This window comes from Balaenoptera physalus (assembly GCF_965194825.1).
Source record: "Balaenoptera physalus genome assembly, chromosome: 9".
In the NCBI taxonomy this organism is placed as follows: Eukaryota; Metazoa; Chordata; class Mammalia; order Artiodactyla; family Balaenopteridae; genus Balaenoptera; species Balaenoptera physalus.
This window is the reverse complement of record NC_138888.1, coordinates 27,216,777-27,236,782: the sequence shown is the minus strand read 5'-3', so window position 1 is coordinate 27,236,782 and position 20,006 is coordinate 27,216,777. Positions and strand designations below refer to the sequence as shown.

The 20,006-nt window shown below is 39.8% G+C and overlaps 1 protein-coding gene across 4 annotated transcripts in view; it reads right to left on the bottom strand.

Annotated features, from left to right (window-relative positions):
* MAP3K5 (mitogen-activated protein kinase kinase kinase 5) overlaps positions 1 to 20,006 on the bottom strand; it is a 220,373-nt gene that overhangs the window by 29,454 nt on the left and 170,913 nt on the right. For all 4 annotated transcript variants that reach the window (XM_082474443.1, XM_082474442.1, XM_082474444.1 and 1 more), the window contains exons 16-23: positions 13,711 to 13,838; positions 12,920 to 13,056; positions 11,903 to 12,008; positions 6,826 to 6,983; positions 4,232 to 4,409; positions 3,487 to 3,507; positions 587 to 764; positions 328 to 496 (exon numbers count right to left, since the gene is read on the bottom strand). In XM_082474443.1, coding sequence (XP_082330569.1) covers positions 328 to 496; positions 587 to 764; positions 3,487 to 3,507; positions 4,232 to 4,409; positions 6,826 to 6,983; positions 11,903 to 12,008; positions 12,920 to 13,056; positions 13,711 to 13,838 — 1,075 coding nt within the window. The remainder of the gene's footprint in view (positions 1 to 327; positions 497 to 586; positions 765 to 3,486; positions 3,508 to 4,231; positions 4,410 to 6,825; positions 6,984 to 11,902; positions 12,009 to 12,919; positions 13,057 to 13,710; positions 13,839 to 20,006) is intronic.

Here is a 20,006-nt window from a genome sequence, read left to right as displayed (position 1 = left end):
GTACCCTCATGCTAATATCAGAATTAGCAATTCACATGGCTCAGTGCATGTTTATTGATTGAATGAATAAACAAATGAATGAAGGGTGAAAAGGCTTGTAGGGACCAGCTGGAACGACATCAACATGAAAATTTTGCTTCTGACTTAAAAATAGCTTATGTTCAAAAACGCAGTTTCTGTGTTAGGGATCTGCCTATCCCTGGGGTAGGTTTGTTTTATCATCAGGAGAGCGGCAGCTTCCTCATGTCTTCACATCACGTGCGACAGTTCCAAGTGGTTATGACACTGTTAAAATAGGGGAAATGAAGTCTCCATGAGGGGTTTTACCTGAGCCAAAGATTCCATTAAGTTTCTCACAACTTTGTCTTGGTCTTCCGTCAGGATCCTGTGAAGTGTGGCCCGTCTCTCACTGTCCTTCCTCAGCATAAAGAATCCGGAATCCTTTTCTTCAGGAGAAGGTGGAGCGCTGTGGTCGTCAAAATTCTCATCGGGGATGCTGTAATAATTCAGACAGCACAAATCACAATCTTCTTTACAAAATGACACACAACATACTTCTCTCACCCAAAACAAGCCAGGTCTTTACCCCAGAAAGAGCGTCCGTATTCCTTTGACATCTTTTTCTCCGCAGGACTTGGCTCTTGTTTTGAAAGAGAAGGGATCCACCTTTAACTCCGTGTCTGGAGAAACTGAGCCGTACTCACTGCTACTGCTCGCGTCCTCCACCAGGACAGGCACTGGCAGGGAGATGCTCCTAAGATACTCTGCGTGTCACGAGAGGGGGAAGGAGACGATTAATGCTTCTAAAAACGTGCACACACGGACACACCTATTGAAAGACAGCAAGATTACTTGTCAAGTGTCTCGTTCCAGTGAGTAGCAAAATTATGCTATGTAAGCGGCTGGTCGTGGGACCACGGTGCCTCCCAATGCTCAGTGTAACCCATGCAGGGGGTCGGCGAGGAAAGGGCCTCCTGGGCTCTGAAAGGAGTATCTCAGGGGTGTGAAACTGGAGGAAGCACCAGGTCCAGCGGTTCTGGGTTCTGAGCCCTTCGTTTTTATTGTCCTCCTATTAGGAAGGTCATTTATGAGTCTTAGTTTTCATATCTATAAAATAAAGGACCAGATTCCTAATTTGTAAACTGTGTGCCTCAGAAGTTTAAGGTTCACCTATGTCTTGGGGCTGCCTTGGATGGGGTGAGTGAGTAGGATTCTGTGATTCTAGAACACAGGTTCCAACCCTGTTTTTCCTGAAACAAATATGTTCTTTCAGTCATATATCAGGGCTCTGCTTAAGGATTCATATTAAAAAAAAAGGTTCTTTACTAAACACAGATTTTGGAAATTAATGGACTAGACGATCTCTTAGGTCTTTCCCAGTTCTCAGACATTATGATTCTATAACAAATGTAAGCTTTTATTTTATTTTGATGGAGACTGAACTGGCACAATAGGAGGTGCCTACATTTCATCAAATACTGGTTTTAAAATAAGTAATTTTTGCCAGAAACATCTTTATCAAGCAAATCAATGTCTCAAGCCAAGAGAGCAGAACAGAAAGGGATGGGTCACTGGGAGATTAAAAAAAATCCCGAGAATTCAGGAAGCCTGGAAGAAGTTCTGAGAAAGGAGGAACAGGAGGGTTTTTAGGGAAAGGAGAGGGGACTTTTGCACTGTGGTCTACAATTCTAAACGAGCCACTGGGCATGGGCAGGCCAGAGCAAGAAGAGACCAGCAATAATAATCATAATAACCACCTTAGGGCAGTTGCTAAGCATGTCACATGTGTAATCGTACTTAATAGTTACAAAGACCCATGGGCAGGTTTTCTAACTGAATCCAGCGGACAGATGAGGTGACTAAGGGTAAGTCATTTCCAAGGTCACCCAGTTAATGCGTGAACCCAGCTCTGACCCCAATGCCCAGCCTCTTAATTCTGACTCTATAAAATCTTAAGATTCTAAAATATCTTTTTTTTTGGTCGTGCAGCACGTGGGATCTTAGTTCCCCAATCAGGGATCGAACCCGTGCCCCGTGCAGTGGAAGCGCAGAGTCTTAACCAATGGACTGCCAGGAAGTCCCTTAACTAAAATATCTTAAGTTAGACTCTAAAGCCAGAGCAGAGTCCCAAATGCTCTTGAGTCATCCTGAGTGCAGAGGGGGGAGGGCGTGTGGGAAAGGTGACCCAGAGTTGGGCAGATGGACACCTTCCATCTCATGCTTGTTCTAAGGCACATGCTCACCGAGAGGGCTTGCGGGCAAAACTATCAGCTTAAGTTCTCTCTCTCTAGCTCTCTCTTGCCAAGTGTGTAGAGCTGAGTTCACATAATTTCAATATGTGCGTGACGAGAATGCTTCCTAAAACAAAAACCGACGCATATGGAAGGGATAAAGCTACCATGCATCGAGCTTCTGGGCATGGCTCCAGCCTCCTTTGCTATATATTTTTTATTTTGTTCTCAGAACCAAATCTGTGAAGTAGGTACTGTTCCCAACATAGAATGCCTGATGAAACAAGTAAATTGCGGCATGTCACATATTTAGAAAGTGGCTCAGTTGGGATCAGAACCAACTTCCAACTAAGTCCAAAGTGAATCAACTTCTGCTTAAGTCCAAAATCAGTGCCCATTTTATGACACCAAAAACAGGCTGGTGGGAAGGCTGTGGAGCACCCCGGGTCCACCTTGTGAAATGCAGTGACTGCCTTCCAGCGTCTAGGCTGCTTGTGGAGAAAGGAGGAAAGGGAGGGCGTTCTCTTCACGGAGTTCTCCTTGACTCTCAGAATTGAAGGAGGAATCTGGAAAGGCTGTGGCCAAGAAACCCCAATTACTGGGCCTCTTCTCTGGGCTGAGGCACCTTAAGGAACCTTAAGGAACCTGCCAAAGCCTGCCCCTGGCCTGTGGAAGAATGCACACGACGCTCACAGTGAACAATTAAGCCCCTGCCTACGTGATCCACAGCTCATTCAACTTAGGAAAAGCCAAAGCCACGGTCATTTCTTTCCTCTTCCTTGAAATGCATTGGTTGATCTTCCTAGAGCAAATTTACCTTCCTAGTTATGATCTTCAAAGGCCAATATTAAAAATCACAACTTGTCCTGACCAACTAAATCCAGAGAGAATATAGGACACCAAAGGTGATAGAGGAAGGTGTCTGGCATTGAAATTTTCCACAAGAAATCCAGTAGGTGGCCAACTGGCTCCTCAATAAGAAAGTATGGACTCCTCTCAAATTGAAGATTTCAAAAACAGAGTCACCATCTTCCATTCAGGGAGGAACAATGGAAGCCTCTCTCATGAAGGAGAAAGGTGAGGGGTTTTCTGAAGGAATGAACCCAGCCAGGCTTGCAGTCACACATCCTTAGTACCCAGAGGAGCCCCTCCATGTAAGCAAGGAGCAGAGGATGAGGCTCCTTGACAGGCAATCTAGAGCTTAACTATGATGCACCAAGCTTCAGCTCAACGGACAATATAAAAATAAACTCACCATTCGATCCAGCTGAAAGAGCTGTGGAAAGAAAAGCAAACACAGCAACATAAGCACGCGTTGGGTTTGTTGTTAAACTAAGAAATCAACAAAAAATGAAGTGAATGCTTGAAATGGGATTGATGTCCTTTCCAAACATTCAGTCTGCCCATGTCTTCCCACATAATCCCCAAAAATGCTAACAACAAACGAATCATTCACTTGTTTTTTCTTTTCTGAAATGAGTTATGGAAATTATTGCAAAAAGACAATTTATATTTTTACACTGCTATTTTATTTATAACTGGCAATCTTCTCCTTTTTTTTTTTTTGAGGGGGGGTTAATTATTCAGAAAGATAGTCTAGTCTCCTCTAAGAGGCAATGAGTATTTTCTACTACCTAAAATTAAAAGAACATATTATCTAGATGGCTTAGAAGTTTAACAGCTCTGTAATAGCCCTATAGCCCATCTGCGGTAATTTGGAGTTTCAGCTTGAAAAGGCTACATTTCACCCCTTTAACTTTGATTTTTGTATCAGCAATGCTAGTATATAGATGCTTATATTCTAGTTCCCTACTAACCATGTGATGGAAGATTATTATGTGTGAGCCCCTAGCATTTGTGAAACTGATGGTAACACTGCTTCCTGACCAGTTTTCAGTGATGTCTTTAAGCAAATTAGCTTACTTCTGGAAAAATCTTCCACCTTAAAAGTTTAGGATTTAGTGACTCTGACCTATACCCCCTTCAAGGCAACAACATACCTGAAAGCTTAGGTTGTGTCTTTTTCTTTTTGCTTGAAACTTTTAAGAACTCATCCATAAGCAAGTCGTTAGCACAGTCTCTATTGTCAGGGTCTGGTTCAAAACATTTCAATATGAACGCTTTGGCCTCTGTCGACATGGACTCTGGGATCTCCGGGTGGACTTTAAACATTCCCACCTAAGACACAGCACAACGTGACTTCTGAGTGACCATCTTATCCCATGGGCTCTGGGTTCCATAACCTGGTCACCTAATGCAACAAGCTCCTTTATCATGTACTACAAATTCATGGCTTTTCTCAAAGTGAGACAGGACTTGTTTTCTGTAGGTTATGGAAAGTTTCCAGAGCACTTTTGTAAGTTTATCAATGATACAGGCATAGTAATTAGCTTAAGATAGTAGACAGCAGCACTATGAAATAATAATTCAGTCCTCAAAGTTTTGTGCTTGGCTTTTCCATTTATGAGATTCACTGAATACTCCCAGCAACCCAGTGGATTAAATATTATCCCTGTTACAGCAACGAGAAAAATGAGGCTCATGGGTGTGAGGTTATATGCTTATGAAAAGGCAGATCTGGTATTTGAACCTTCATTTGTTTGGCTTAAAGCATATGTTGTTTCTCCTGTGCCACGGTTTGTGAACGTTTTCCCTGTCTCAAATTGCCTACATTAAAAGAGATATTTAAAAATACTTAAAATTGGGACTTCCCTGGTGGCACAGTGGTTAAAAATCCACCTGCCAATGCAGGCAACACAGGTTCGAGCCCTGGTCCAGGGAGATACCACATGCTGCGGAGCAACTAAGCCCATGTGCCACAACTACTGAGCCTGCACTCTAGAACCTGTGAGCCACAACTACTGAGCCCGCATGCCACAACTACTGAAGCCCGCGCGGCTAGAGCCCGTGCTCTGCAACAAGAGAAGCCACCACAATAAGCCCGCGCACCGCAACGAAGAGTAGCCCCTGCTCTCCGTAACTAGACAAAGCCCGCGCGGCAATGAAGACACAATGCAGCCAAAAATAAATAAATAAAATAAATAAATTTATAAAAATAAATAAAAATACTTAAACAGTTTTTCTATAACAATGAGAACTTTCTTCTCATTGACGTCATTCTAATTTTTTTTCAGTAATGTTTTCATGTATTTAGTACAGAGAAAACTTCCTAAGGAAATCTTCTTTGTTATTAAATAGCTTATATGAATTTATTATTATATAGATAATAAGATATAATTATCTGTAATAATTATAAAGCCTTTATTTACTATGTGTCAGACACTGTTCTAAGTGCTTTGCACATATTGTCTTATCCACTCCTCAAAACCCTTTATTAGATAGGTACTATTTTTATACCCATTTTATAGATGAGGAAACTGAGATACAAGAAGGTTAAGTAATTTACCTAAAGTCATCAAATAGTTTGACTGTGTCAGAGCCTGGATTCAAACATTGCAAATCTGTGCCAGAGTATGCTATCTCATCTAAAGCATGTTGTATAATAATCCCGGCACCGTGTGGGTAACAGAGGAGCATTTCAGAGTGAAGTCCTAGAGATTGGTGAAAACTTGAAAGACTGGCCAAGAAGAGAAAGACATCCATTCAGGTCCAGAAAGGCAGCTCCCTGAGCAGCTCTCATTGTTCTTTCAGGTTTGGTTACACTACTATTTCTGTATCAGCAGTAGCCTATCAATATTGTCTCTTAAAGTAAACCAAGCTTTGTACAAACACAGAAGGTATGTAATATGTGGTCCCTCATAAGAGGCTATTCACAAACGGAGTAAGTACTAGAAACATGATCAGTGGCAGGGAAAGGAATAACAAATTATGATCAAAAGTCTGATGCCTTAGAGAATAGCAGGCATGTGAGCTTTACTTCTTGGGAAACAGGTGTTCAGCTTCATGTTCCTCTGGCTTGGTGAAGTGGCAGGTGAGGACTACAGGGATTCATGGGCAGGTCACTGTTTGCGCAGGCCCCGGATGCTGAAGCTGTGGCCCCTGGGCTCTCTCAGGCCTATTTCCATATCCTGTGCTCCCTATTGTGAGAGATGGAGCTGCTTCCTTTCCCACCCCCAAAACAGTTACTAATGGGCAAATTAACAGGCCAGAAGAGTAGATAGATGAGAATAAGGTTGATGTACTTAAAATAGCAACTATGCCCTTTTATCTACGGTGCCTTCAAACTATGATGATAGAGGAGTAAAGGAAAATATGTCTTTAATACCTCAATGGATAAAACATGTATTTATATCTCCCTCAGTGGAAGATTTTTCAGACTGTGTTTCCCAGAGAGCTTAAATCATCTTCTGTGGAGTGATGTGTTATTCATACTGCATTGTGAAAGGGCAGTCACAGGAAGTTACACTGAATCGCACTTTATAGTTGGGAAAACTAATGTGGAGAGAGATGCTCCACGTGAGGCAGAGGTGCTGACCGGGGGGAGTGAATCTTGAACTTTATATCTTAGATTGTGCTTACTTAGGCTCCTGTCATTTTACCTAAAAAAATATGACATACACACATGGAACATCCAGGAGCTATGAAGAGCTTTAACCACTGGTTTTTAAGACATTTAAGACACATGAAATGTGACCTTGAACATAGCTGCTTGTGGTTCCCCGAGTTCATAAAAGGGTGGTTTTCCAGTGGCCATTTCAATGATCGTGCAGCCCAAAGACCAAATGTCTGCTGCTTTCCCGTAGCCTCTGGGTCCTTTATCTATTATTTCTGGTGCCATATACTGAAGGGTACCTGCACATAATTCAAACACAGTTACACTTTAAAAAGAGAAAACAGATGAACACCTAATGACAGTTTCAATTTCTTTATAGAAATAAGGTAACTTTAAAAGCATGATTCGGAAAAAAAAAAAAAGCATGATTCGGGTCTTAATAGCTCATCTTCTTTGAATTCCAGTTTTTTCTGCTGTTAATAAAAGGGGAAATAGCAGTTTTCATAATGGATTTCATTGGTGACATAAAAATAGCTTACTAATATTATCTGTTTACGAATAGATACTTTCTCCTCTCCTAGATAGTTGATTATAATTGAGGCATCATTTCATTGGGACCTCTTAGAAACTTCTAACAATCATTTGAGAATAACAGAAAATATATCAACACACATTTTTCTGCAATCAGTTTTTCAAATACATGAAGACTCCCTTTATGTATACTTCTAATCTTTTCCAGGAAAAATTTAGGTCATTCATCCATTTCCTTAGTCTGTTATTTCTCAATTTCTGATTGAATGCTCAGTTATTCTGTTTTCATTCTCATTTCTTAATCATGAAAGCATGAAGATTCTGAAAGTCACTGTTAAAAATAATGTAAATAGTTTTGGGTGTACGTTATTCTGTAAATCTAACATACGTGGCTTCTGCTGTGAGCCTGTGGTCCATGGATAACAGATTAATGGGTCAAAGACAGGTCATGAGCCATCAGTATAGACAAATCACCAGAGTTTAGAAAGAACAGAAAGAAAAACAGAGGAGATTTAAAAGGCTTCATGGAATCAGAGAGTCGAAGAGTGTGGTATGACGCAAAGAGCATTAAGTGGGGGCCAAGAACCCCGGTTCTAGTTCTGGCTTCGTATATCCCAAGTGGACACTCAATCGCAATTGTCTCATCGGCTCAAACTAGAGGCTAAATTTATACGTCTAACCTGGAGTGATTTCTCAAAGTCCAGCAATGAGTCAGGAGTGCGAACAGGAACAGATAATTGCATATCCCCGGCTTCTGATGTGCTCATGCAAATGATATAATCAGCAAACAGGAACCCATCCAAGATGCCATAATGAATTATTTCACGTTCTGAGGCATTTGCCAAAAGAGCCACTTCAGTATTTTCTGATTCATAACCAAAGTGACAGACATTTTGATAAATACAGGCAACACCTTTTATGAATGCTCCATGCCTGATTTATAGGTGAAAACTGCTACACAAATGTCCTCTAAACAGTTCCTATAAAATCCACTATCAAAGGCTAGAAACTGGCTGTGTTTATAAAAATAAGGAAAAGTATATTATTTTTGTCACATATTGTCATTTGGCCAGGTTTGTCTTCCAGACCTCATCATTACATGACAGTAGCTCATGTTCACAGTCATACACGACTCCACATGTCTGCTCTCAGCTTAAATCAGTAACATTATTGGAGGAAAGCATTTCTCCTGGCGAAGGATAAGGTAACCACGCTCTTCAAATCACTACCCTTAGGAGAAAACTGTTATGATTTCTCTTCATTGATAGCTTCCCCCAAAGTGATCAGTTTTTACAATGTAAATAAAATCAAGTGATTGTTTAGAAAATGTGTTGAAGTCTACCACTCTTTTTTTATCTCTGGATCTAAAATAGACTTAATGAAAGAATTTAAGCTGTACTAATATCTCAGTAGGAATTACAATTGACCAAAAATATAGTGAATTTTAAAAATTGGACAATTCAAGTAATATCTTAATAATAAATTATGCAATGTTTTTATTCACAGGTAATATTTCAAAGAGCAATATCTGCCAATTGTGTTTAATTATCCCCCATCGAGCAAGTGCCAAAAAAAGCAGGCTTAGCTATGTGTTCCTAACTGCTCTCCTTACTCCACAAGCACATGACACAATATTTTATATAAAGAGATTTATAGAGTTGGATAATGAAGATCAAGCCAATCTGAACATTAGCCCAAGGAAAACAAGTGAGAGTATTAACTGTAAAACCCATAGCTCATATATCTTCATTAAAATAAAAAATTACTTTAAAATAATCTGTTTTAGAATTTCTTTGCCACTGCAACCACCCAGGGAGCCACTACAAGTTAGTGGTTAAAAGCTTAAACTTTGATGTCACACTACATCCACTCATTCATTTAGCAGATCTATACTGAGGGTCTACTATGGGCCAGGCACTTAGAATATAGCAGTGGCTGAAACAGGCAAAAATCCCTGGGCTTGTACAGCTTACATTTTTGCAGTGGGAGACAGACAATAAACTATAGTACAATAGATAAATAAATTATATAAATGTTAGTAAGTGATGTGTTAAGATAAAAAAAAAAAAAAAAAAGCAGGGGATGAGGATCGGAAGTGCCCAGGAAAGGGCTGCCATGTAAACAGGGCAATCACAGGCCTCACTGAGATGACATCTGAGTTAAGGCTGGAAGGAGGTGAGGGACTTAGCCAGGCAGAGAGTTGGGAGAAGAGTGTTATAGAAGGAAAAGCATGTGCAAAGGCCCTGAAGCAGGACCCCGCCTGGTGTAATGAAGGAAGTGCAGGAAGGCCTATACAAGGTGGGAAGGGTAGGAAGTGGGTCTAAAATGTAATAGACTCTGAGTAGGTCTGAGCCTTGTCCATCGTTGTAAGGACTTTGGTGTCTATTTACTCAAAAAATAGAAAGCCATTGAGGTCTTTGAGTGATAGGGCTTGATTTATGTTTTTACAGGATTGCTCTGGCTGTGGTGTTGAGGGAAGACAGTAGGGGCAAAGAGTGGAAGCAGGGAGAACAGGCTATTGAGGTCATTCATGCAGGTGAGGTGGGAGCTGTGGAAGGAGGGAGGAACTGGTCCAAATTTGGACACATTTTGAAGGCAGAGCCAATAGGTTTCCTTGGTGGATTGAGTTGAAGCATGAGAAAAGAGAGGCGCCGTGGATAACTCTAAGTTTGGAGTGGCCAATCGAGACAGAGAAGAGGGTGGGTGGAACAGGTTTCGGGAGAAGCTAATTCATTCCATTTGGCATGTTAAGTCTAGTTGAATTGCAGCTCTTTTCGTTACTAGATTTGTGACCTCAGGCAAGTTACTTAACCTCTTGGAACCTTAATTTTCTCACCATAGACTGGGAAAATGATACCTAAGGATTAGGGTTGATACATGAATTTCAATGAAATAACATGTAATGCAATTAACAGGGATGCAGTAAGCGCTCCATAGGGAGTAGTTGCTGCTGCCTTCCCTCTCACCAAATCACTAAGAAGTCACACAGGTCACTGTCTTTCAACTCAGTTCATCAGAGGTTGCCTATACCTGTGCCTTGGCCAGCGCTGAGTTAGTGCTGTGAGGCCTGCACACCCCAGGCCCTCGTGATCAGCGCTGGAGACAGACCCACGCATATGTGTCACACACATCACATCATGTGAGGTCAGTGCAAGAAGTCCAAGCAAAGGGGTCCTGGAGGACTGCTTTACTACAGCTTCTCTGGCGATTTAAAAAAAATGTTTTAAAGATAAGCAGCAGATAGTAAATTAACACCTTGCCCAAATCAAGAGCCTGAAAGTAAGGATTTTCTTTGCAGAAATTACTGAGTCTTGGCAGCATCTAAAGTGACTCTTGCCAAATGGAGGGAGTATGAGGAAAAGAAATGTAAATATATTTAAAGTTGCTAGAAGGATGAAATTTATTTTGTTCAAAAAAATACATTCTAAATGTGTTTAATTTTGTGCCCTGAAATACCCACTGCCGTTGAGAGTAGGAATGGGGTCAGAGAATTTGCTGATTGAATGTTCTGAGGAGAAGCCTTATAGACTTTCTCTCTCTCTTCCTTTCCCCTTTTCAGGCTTCCAGAACAGATTCTTCAGCAAGGTGGAGAAAAAGATGGACTGGAGCAAGAAGATCAAAGCAAAGAACAAGGGGTGGATTAAAAATCTGAGTTCTATCATTTACAAACACTTGTGACTTCCGGGTATGAAGTCCCTTCTCTCTCTCAATTTCTTCATCTGCACAATGGAGGCCATGCCACCTCCTCACAGAATTCAGAAAGGGGGACATCTGGCCATTTTGCTTTATATTAGACCAAAGATAATTCATTATCTTTTTTTTTTGGCCGCTCCATGCCACTTGCGGGGTCTTAGTTCCCCGACCAGGGATTGAACCCGGGGCCAAAGCAGTGGAAGCGCTGGGTCCTAACCACTAGACCGCCAGGGAATTCCCAATAACAAGAACTTAACATTTCATGAGAATCAGCAGAATAATGGAGTGGTAAAAGCTTGGAGTGGAGAGCAGGGTTGGAGTTCCAGATGCCCTCCCCATAACTGTTGGGCAGTCAATCTCTCTGAGCCTCTGTTTGCTCTTGGCTACTGTCACCTTTTTGGAAATCACTTTGTCTCCACCCTCTCAGGAGTTTGCTCCAGCAGCAGCTCAGTAGCTGCATTGCCTAATTTCTCAGGAAAGCTTTCTCCCCACCCTGCTTCTGAGTTAGTGAGTCACTTCCTTTTTCTGAATTGAAATCTTAGTTATTTATGTGCTGTGTAGGGGAATAGACCACAGGGAGTAAACAGATTAAGAAAGAGGGAACGAATAGTCCAAATGGGAAATGATTAAAGTATAAGTAAGAATCACCGAGAGGCTGGGCTAAAGAAACGTTAAAAAAAGGAATCTTGTTGGGATTATAGTGGTTGTAGACCAACCAGGAGAGAAGTAACGACATGAAAAGAAAAACAAATAACAAATTGAGAGTTAAAAAAAAAATCTTCAGCGGCATTAAGCAGGAGACTGAGCGAGTCATATAAATACGAGGTAAGAAATGGGCCAGAACAAATTCTCTATAACATTTTTCAGGGCATCAAAAGATATCAACATTAATGTTGGTGAGAACACAGACTAAATTTACCTCTCACATTATGCTCAAATGCAGCAATTATTTCTTTAATTACATAAGGTCTCTATCATCATTGCAAAAACATACCAGTAAAAGTTTCAGTACATGGATTTATGCCAGCAAGCCTCTTTGATGTCCCGAAATCAGAGATCTTGAGAACACCACTATAGGTATTAATCAACACATTGTCACCCTAGAGAAGAGAGAATTTTAATCAAAAATGTTATCTTTCTTCCAATATTGTTTGTTGTTGGCTTGAAAGTCTAGTAAGTAAAGGTGTCCTTACAGCAAAAAGGACACTGATTCTATACTCTTCCTTAATAGTTAATCTCAGTAGTGAATTCTTGACACCACTTTCGTTTACATATTATCAGTTCACAATATGCTACTCAGGTCACAAGGTCAAACGAGGTTTACAGATAGTAGGGGCTATTTGTGTGTGATATGGGTATGATAAGTTAACGATATTTATAACTTCTCAATCACTTTACTTTCTTTTCTATGTTGTTTTACTTCTTTTCCTGGACTATTTAGGGGCAGCACAAATAAATGGGTATTTGGGTTGGTTTTAGGGTAGTAAGATTAACTTACTTTCAATAGTCCAGACTTTGTCATAAATTTACTAGTTCTGAATTTTCCCTTTTTAAGGAGAATTGCAAAAATTATCTAATTTTAGTTCAACGCATGAGTATATGATACTTGTGAGAAGTGGGGATTTTATTTTTTCCTTCTAACTATTCATCCATTAATTGAACAAATATTTACTGAGTAGCAAGGATACAAAGATTAACCAGCCTGTAAGCCTCTTGGGAGCGAGGACCATGTCCTGTTTAACTTTGTTCTGCTGAGCCACCCCCACAGGGCACCTGAAACAGGGCCAGGCATAGAGTGGAAACTGAATCTTTTTTGGTTGAACATGGTTAAGGGGTTTATTCCTTGAGTAGAAGAGATAAGACATGAATATCAATAACTGACTCAGGGCAGAGTGCTGTTTCTAGGATTTATTTATCATTCCAAATTAATACCCACAAGACAATATGACTTTTGCAAATAAAACAATTACTCATCAGGCAACTTACGAGAATGAATCCTAGTTCATCCTACCTTTATATCCCGGTGAACTATCTGATTGTCATGGAGGTATTTTAATCCTTCCAGTATTTGCTTGGTATAAAAGCCAATTGTTTGCTCGTTGTCTTTCAGTGGGCCCCATTTGGAACGAAGGAGAGCAGAAAGACTTCCTGTAAGTAGGGAGAAACAGTGGATAAAATCTTATCCAAATGAATTCTTTAAAGCACGTTAATAATGTAACATGAATTTAAGCTAACATTTATTGGTTATTAACAGTGGCCCGGGTACTATACTAGATACAGTACTTGGGCTCAGATATAAATAGGAAAGTGTCCCTGCTCTGAAGATGGTCATTATCAAATACAGTCAAAGACCACTCAGTTTGCTAACCTTAATCCAAGTCACGATGATTGATACAAAAACAGTTCTGATACTTATTTATTGTCCCCGAATAAACTGTAAGGTAATGTCATATGTCAAATTTTTCTGTACATTTAGACAAATTAAGACCTGTAAACTAGTAAATCCCATTCAATTTTACTCCTCTTCAAGGCCCTAGAAACATATTTTTTAAAGTAAGTTGTTTTCTGAGGTTTTCCTATACTTCATTTATTTATTTATTTTTATTGAGATATAGTTGATGTACCATATTATATAAGTTTCAGGTGTACAACATAGTGATTCATAATTTTTAAAGGTTATATTCCATTTATAGTTATTATAAAATATTGGCTATAATCCCTGTGTGGTACAAATATATCCTTGTAGCTTATTTATACATAGTAGAAACTTACACATTTTAAAGAAAAAAACCCATCTCTTACCCCCTGGGACCTGCTCCATGAAGATTTTAATGAAACCATTCTCACTGAAAGAGCCCAGATACTGAACAATATTTTTGTGCTTCAGATGCTTATGCAGTGCTATTTCTTCATGTAGGGGCTGGGAGTATCTGAAAGACATGCAAATGCCAGTGAGCTAATTTTGTAGCCAGACTTTTGTATATAAATTTAAGCAATACAAATGGAAAATCCCCATATATGAAATCAAATATGACCATCTAAGGCCTTTATTTCTCATCACATAAATTCTGTGAAGTTGGAGCCCTGGTAGGGTCTAAGGGGAAATGTGCCAGGTACTGTTCTACGTCTTCTGTATATATTAACTCATTTCTCACAACAAGCCCATGAGAAGGTACTACTAAGATGCCCATGTTACAGATAAGGAAATTGATTCACAGAGAGGATAACTAACCTGCCCAAGGTCTCAAAGCTTAGTAAGTGAAAGAGCTAAGATTTGAACCCAGGAAAACTGAAATCATCCACACAGCTCACTGTCCACATTAACACGACCTTCTATTCCATTGGCTTCATAAGTTTATTATTCCAGGAGATTCTTGCTCAGGAAGATAAAAATTACAAATAATTTTAATATTCATTCCAGAACTTACTGGAAGGCCCAGCAGCTCTTCAGTAGAAAACATAAAACCATTTATATGCCAAGCCTCCTTGATTCTATTCTATCCAATTCTATTCTATCATAATTTTTTTACCCAATCCTAACTGAGCCTCCATACTGAAAGACCAGTTTTAGACCAGACCTCAAAATCATGTACTTGGTATATACTGCTTTATCAAATTATAAGATGAAAGTGTTTTGTATTTCTGGAACAGACAGAACAACACTTTTTTTTTTTTTAATTTTTATTGGAGTATAGCTGCCTTATAATATTGTGTTAGTGTCTACGGTACAGCAAAGTGAATCAGCTATACGTATACATATATCCCCTCTTTTTTGGATTTCCTTCCCATTTAGGTCACCACAGAGCACGAAGTAGAGTTCCCTGTGCTATACAGTAGGTTCTCATTTGTTACCTATTTTATATATAATATCAGTAGTTGTATAGATGTCAATCCCAATCTCCCAATTCATTCCCCGCTTCCCCTTTGGTACCCATACATTTTTTTTTTGAATTTTATTTATTTTTTATACAGCAAGTTCTTAGTAGTTATCTATTTTATACATATTAGTGTATACATGTCAATCCCTATCTCCCAATTCATCCCACCCCCTCCCCCCACCCTCCACTTTCCCCCCTTGGTGTCCATATGTTTGTTCTCTGCATCTGTGTCTCTGTTTCTGCTTTGTAAATAAGATTATCATACAGAGTGAAGTCAGAAAGAGAAAAACAAATATCATATATTAATGCATATATGTGGAATCAGAACAACACTTTTGATGATTATCTGAAGTACTATGAAGTTTGTAGGCTCTTAACAATCCTGAATATTAATATATCATCATATATTATATTAATATAATTATTGTATAACTAACTGTGGTAGGATGTCAGCATAAAGGGAGACTCAAAGCTATTCCCTAATTTTTTTCTGTTGTACAATGGAGGCTACAGGTATGAAAGGCATTAACCACTAAAACATAAAATACATGCTGCCTCGTAATTTGCTTCAGTTCTACGTGTAAGAAATGCTCAGATCTTATAATGGCAAATCCATATAAGCAGAATGGATTTTTCTGAATGCCAGTAAGAATACTAGAATCAGTTAGTATTGAATAATATATTAGTAGGTTACAAAAAACCCAAATTCATTTAATTAATTAATTTTAAAAATTTATTTATTTACTTATTTATTTATTGGCCATGCCGCCAAGCTTGTGGGATCTTAGTTCCCTGACCAGGGATTGAACCCAGGCCCTGGCAGTGAAAGCGCTGAGTCCTAACCACTGGACCGCCAGGGAATTCCTGCAAATTCATTTAATTTAAACAAACTTTTATATTCTGTGAAATATTACTCAGAAAGCTGCCAACAACAACAAAAAATTGACTTGTATATTAGATCTTTTACTAATTTTAGTTTTCTTTAGAATTGCTCTAGGAACTAAAGGCTGGTATTAAACTAAACCCCTTAACAAGGTATCAACTAGGGACAACACCATTTTGATTATTGCTTGAATGAGTTAACACAAGAAATACCAGTGTTACCAAGAAGATCCTTAGGTAATGACTCTCAACTATGAAGACATTTACAAGTTACTTTTTCCATGGAGTTTAAAACAATCTATTAACACTAGTTACTAAGATTGCTCTTGATATGCATGAAATAAAATAGTGGCAATATTGGGCCAATTCTATAGATTTGGTAGATCAAGATGACTAAATTATCTGAAGCAAGAGGCTAACTCAGTTTATGATAATTAAAGGGCTCCCACCCCTGACACTCTATTAAATATCAATCATAAATGTTTAAATATAAGATCCTGGAGAAACAAATGTACTACACACACTCCTCCTTATGTAACCAAAGGATAGCTCAAAAGTTACAATAATAGTCAGGATTCATCCTGGCTAAGAATAAGAACTTTTCTCCAATATGGAAATGATTAGTAACACCTAGCAATTCTCACTAAATGTAAGTGAAAGTTTAAGTATCAAGCACTCAATTAGCATGAAATTATAATTTGTTCAGGTCAATAAGCAATGTTTGTCTACAGGAATTACAAGAAAATCCCATTTCTTCTCAATTAGCTGTGACAATGGAAAGAAGAAATGGTACAGATAGAGATACATGCATTTAGCTTTGAAAAATTATTAAATCATATGTGTCTCCAGAGCACCTCTGCTGAGTCAAATTCCCACTACAACCATCCAAAGCAGTGGTTCCCAACCTCGGCTGGACATCTGCATCTCCCAGAAGGATTTCTAAAAATATCAATGCCCACGACCCACCCCAGAATTCTGAGGGGTAGGGCCTGAGTATCAGTATCAGTAAAGCTCCCCAGATGGCTCTAATATACAGCTGGGTGGAAATACCTGATCTAAGTTAATAGTTGAGGGGTGTGTAGAATGTTAGCGGAAGCCAACCTGAGATGAACAACTAGCTGGGACAGATTATGAGAGTGTCCTTAAAATGCACCAGCTCGCTCTTATGACGACTCTGACGCTCTAACAAAGCATTTTTAGAGTGTGAGGGAAACACAGAAGAAGCTGTTTTTGTTGCTATGATCCTTCACTACAGATGGCAGTGGTTAGTATATGCTGGATTATGCATTATTCATACCCATTCTACCATCTTAGCAATTATCCTTTGTAACTGCTATCTTGTTAATAGCAACCTGAAAAAACCTCTCCAGGTCACAAAGGTGGAAATACCTTTGTGTGCTGTATCTCACAATAACATGATAGACTTCACTGCAATCTTCTTTTAGAGGTAACAAAAAGATGTCCCACACTAGCTGTTCAAGAGAAGGGCTTGTCATGCCAAGTATTTTCAAACAACCCATGTTATACCCAATGGATCTTTATTGGTGTTTGTGTACTCTGTGTGTGCACAGTGGCAGCTGAATAAACTTAAGCTACAAAGATAGTTTTAAAAGTGGTTTCCTTCCAAGTACCTACTTAAATTTATCTGGTGGTGGGAAAGGAGGTGATGTTGCTGCAGATTAGTGAGTTTGCTGCAGCAATTTGATAGTGACAACCCTTTAACATTCTGTATTGCTTAAAAATCCACTCTATGTATATAATACTTAAGAACCTATAGGAATATTTAACAAAAATTTTAATATGACAAATTTATGTATATTCCCTTAGGTATTTAATGAATAGTTTCTATCACCATCACATAAGAATTCATATATATATATATGTCTCGTGAACTAACCAAGGGGAAACTGCAAAAATACCACAGAAAACATAAAATTGAATTTACTGTCTGCCTATCTAATATCCGTTCTTCCCTCTTTCTATGATCTTGTTTGGAGAAACAACTGGCCAACTTAAAATCTACGGAGTTTCTAGCCTCCTTTGTAGTTACGGGTGTCCACTTTTGGCCAATGAAACAGAGATGAAAGTATGTTGGACATTTCTGAGAAAATTTGTTTTCCTTTTTCCTCTTCCTGCTTGGAATGCAGATATGGATGCTGAAGGCAGAGTGGCCACTTGTCACAGTCATGCACCAAGGATGGAGACTAAGTATGGAGAAGCAGAAAGAGAGCTGAGGCCTGGGACACTGGATGCATGGGAAAGAAGGGTGTCTTTTTCAGATTGGGGTAATCAGAGAAGGCGTCTCTGAGGGCCTGAGAATTGAATTGGGACCTAACTGATGAAAATGAGGCAATCCTGCCAAAATCTGGGGACTGAGCCTTGGTGGGCCTGATGGACAGAGAGAGGACAGCATGGCTGCAATAGAGAAGGTGAGGCCCCAGAGGGAGGCAGATGTCTATGCTAAGGGTTCTGGGCTTTACACTGGTTACATGAGAATCCACTGAAGGTTTTAAGTGGTAGTGACACGATGTGATTTCAACTTGAGAACGATCTCTGTGCCTTCTCTGAGGAAGGGTGGAGTAGGAGTGGAGGAAAGAGTGAAGTGATCTTGGAGAGCCAGCAGTGAGCGGGCTTGAAGAGATCTTAGTTCTCCACCCAGAAGTCGAACCTGGGTAGCCTGGATGAAAACCAGGAATCCTAGCTGCTAGCCCACCAGGGGCTAGAGGCTAAAGCAAAGTTCCCCTGGTTCTTGTCCCCGTTTGAAAGCAAGAATGTTTCAAGGAGGCAAAAACTGTATAACAGGTACAAAGTTTATTATTAGAGACACAGCACAACAAGTGGGAGAGCACACTAAGAAACCATTTATTTATTTAAGACAGAAGCGAGGCAGAAATACACACCCAGAGAGAAAGGGTACAGGCGTCCTCTCTAAAGAGGAGGAGCGCAGTAAAGAGGTGATTTAAATCACTTATATAGGACAGTCCTTCCGGGTCCTTGTTTACCTCTGGCCAATTATCTTGCTTCTTTTTTTACACCTGACCTGTTCCCCAACATGCATGCACAACGTTTTGCTAAGATGGATTCCACTGCAGAGGCCTGTGGGTGCATGTCTACACTTATTATGGGGTGGTGCCCCCTCCCTTTTTGACCCCCAAGGAGGCTTCCTGTGCATGTGCAGACAGGGAAGTTTTCCTTGACCTTAGGAGTGGTCATCTTATCTCTTTACCTTAGCAGAGTTCAGCTCCGGCCACTAATTTTGTCCTCGGAGTGTCTAGGGAAAACAAGGCTTCAATTTTACTCCACTTGACAAACACCAGCTGTCCAGCCCAGGGGCCCATCTATCTCCTACCTCAAATGCAGAGACTAGTTATGAATCAGTTGCAGTAAGGAGTCTGGGTGGGAAACCCGAAGGCTTAGACTGGTGATGGGAAAGAGTGGAAAAATTCAGAAAACATTAGAGGTTGAGACAACAGTAGAACTTACGATGGAGTAATGTAAACCAAGACAGAGAGGAATCCAAATGAATTCTAGTAGCCTCAACACCTGGATGGGTGGGGTGAGATTAACTGAGACAGGGAATCCTGCAGGTCAAGTACATTTGAGGGTAAAAAATCCACGGTTCAGCTTGGGCCATGTTAAACTTGAGGTGCCTTTTAGATTTACAAGTGGAGAGGTTGGGTAAACACAGGAGTGTCCTTTCTGAAGAAAGCCGATCATGTGACTGTACCATGGTGGCCAAATACCGTGAACTTGAGAGGAAGCCAAAATAAGTCCATGATGTAGCCCAGCATTGAAGTTTGGCCGAATAAGAAATATTGTAACAAGAGACTCAATCCAATTCTCTCTCTTTCAGAGTCTGAATCCACAACATGTAGAAAATGTAAATAATTGATTGTAGGAGCAGCTACCTTACAAAGAGAAGCCATAAGAAAAGCTATGAGGCAGCAGAAATCATGAGATTGAGAGAAGAGAGAATTGTTGTTTGGAGAAACAAATGGTAGGACAGAGCACTGGAGCAGAGAGCAACAGATAACCCTGCCACTACAGCTGTTCTGCTCCCTGCACAACTTTCTTGTTCCTAAAAACCATTCCATTTTCCTCAAGGCCCCATTATGTGTGGTTCAAACCATTTCCTCAAATATTTCTTCTCCTTCTCTTTTCTTTCTGGTATTCCCTTTAGGTATGTCACACCTTTTGTAGTCATTCCACAGTTCTTGGATGTTCTGTTCAATTTTTTCAGTCTTTTTCTCTCTTTGCTTATCAGTTTTGAATGTTTCTATCGACATATCCTCAAACTCATTTCTGTTACAGTGTTTTTCACCTCTAGCATTTCTTTTT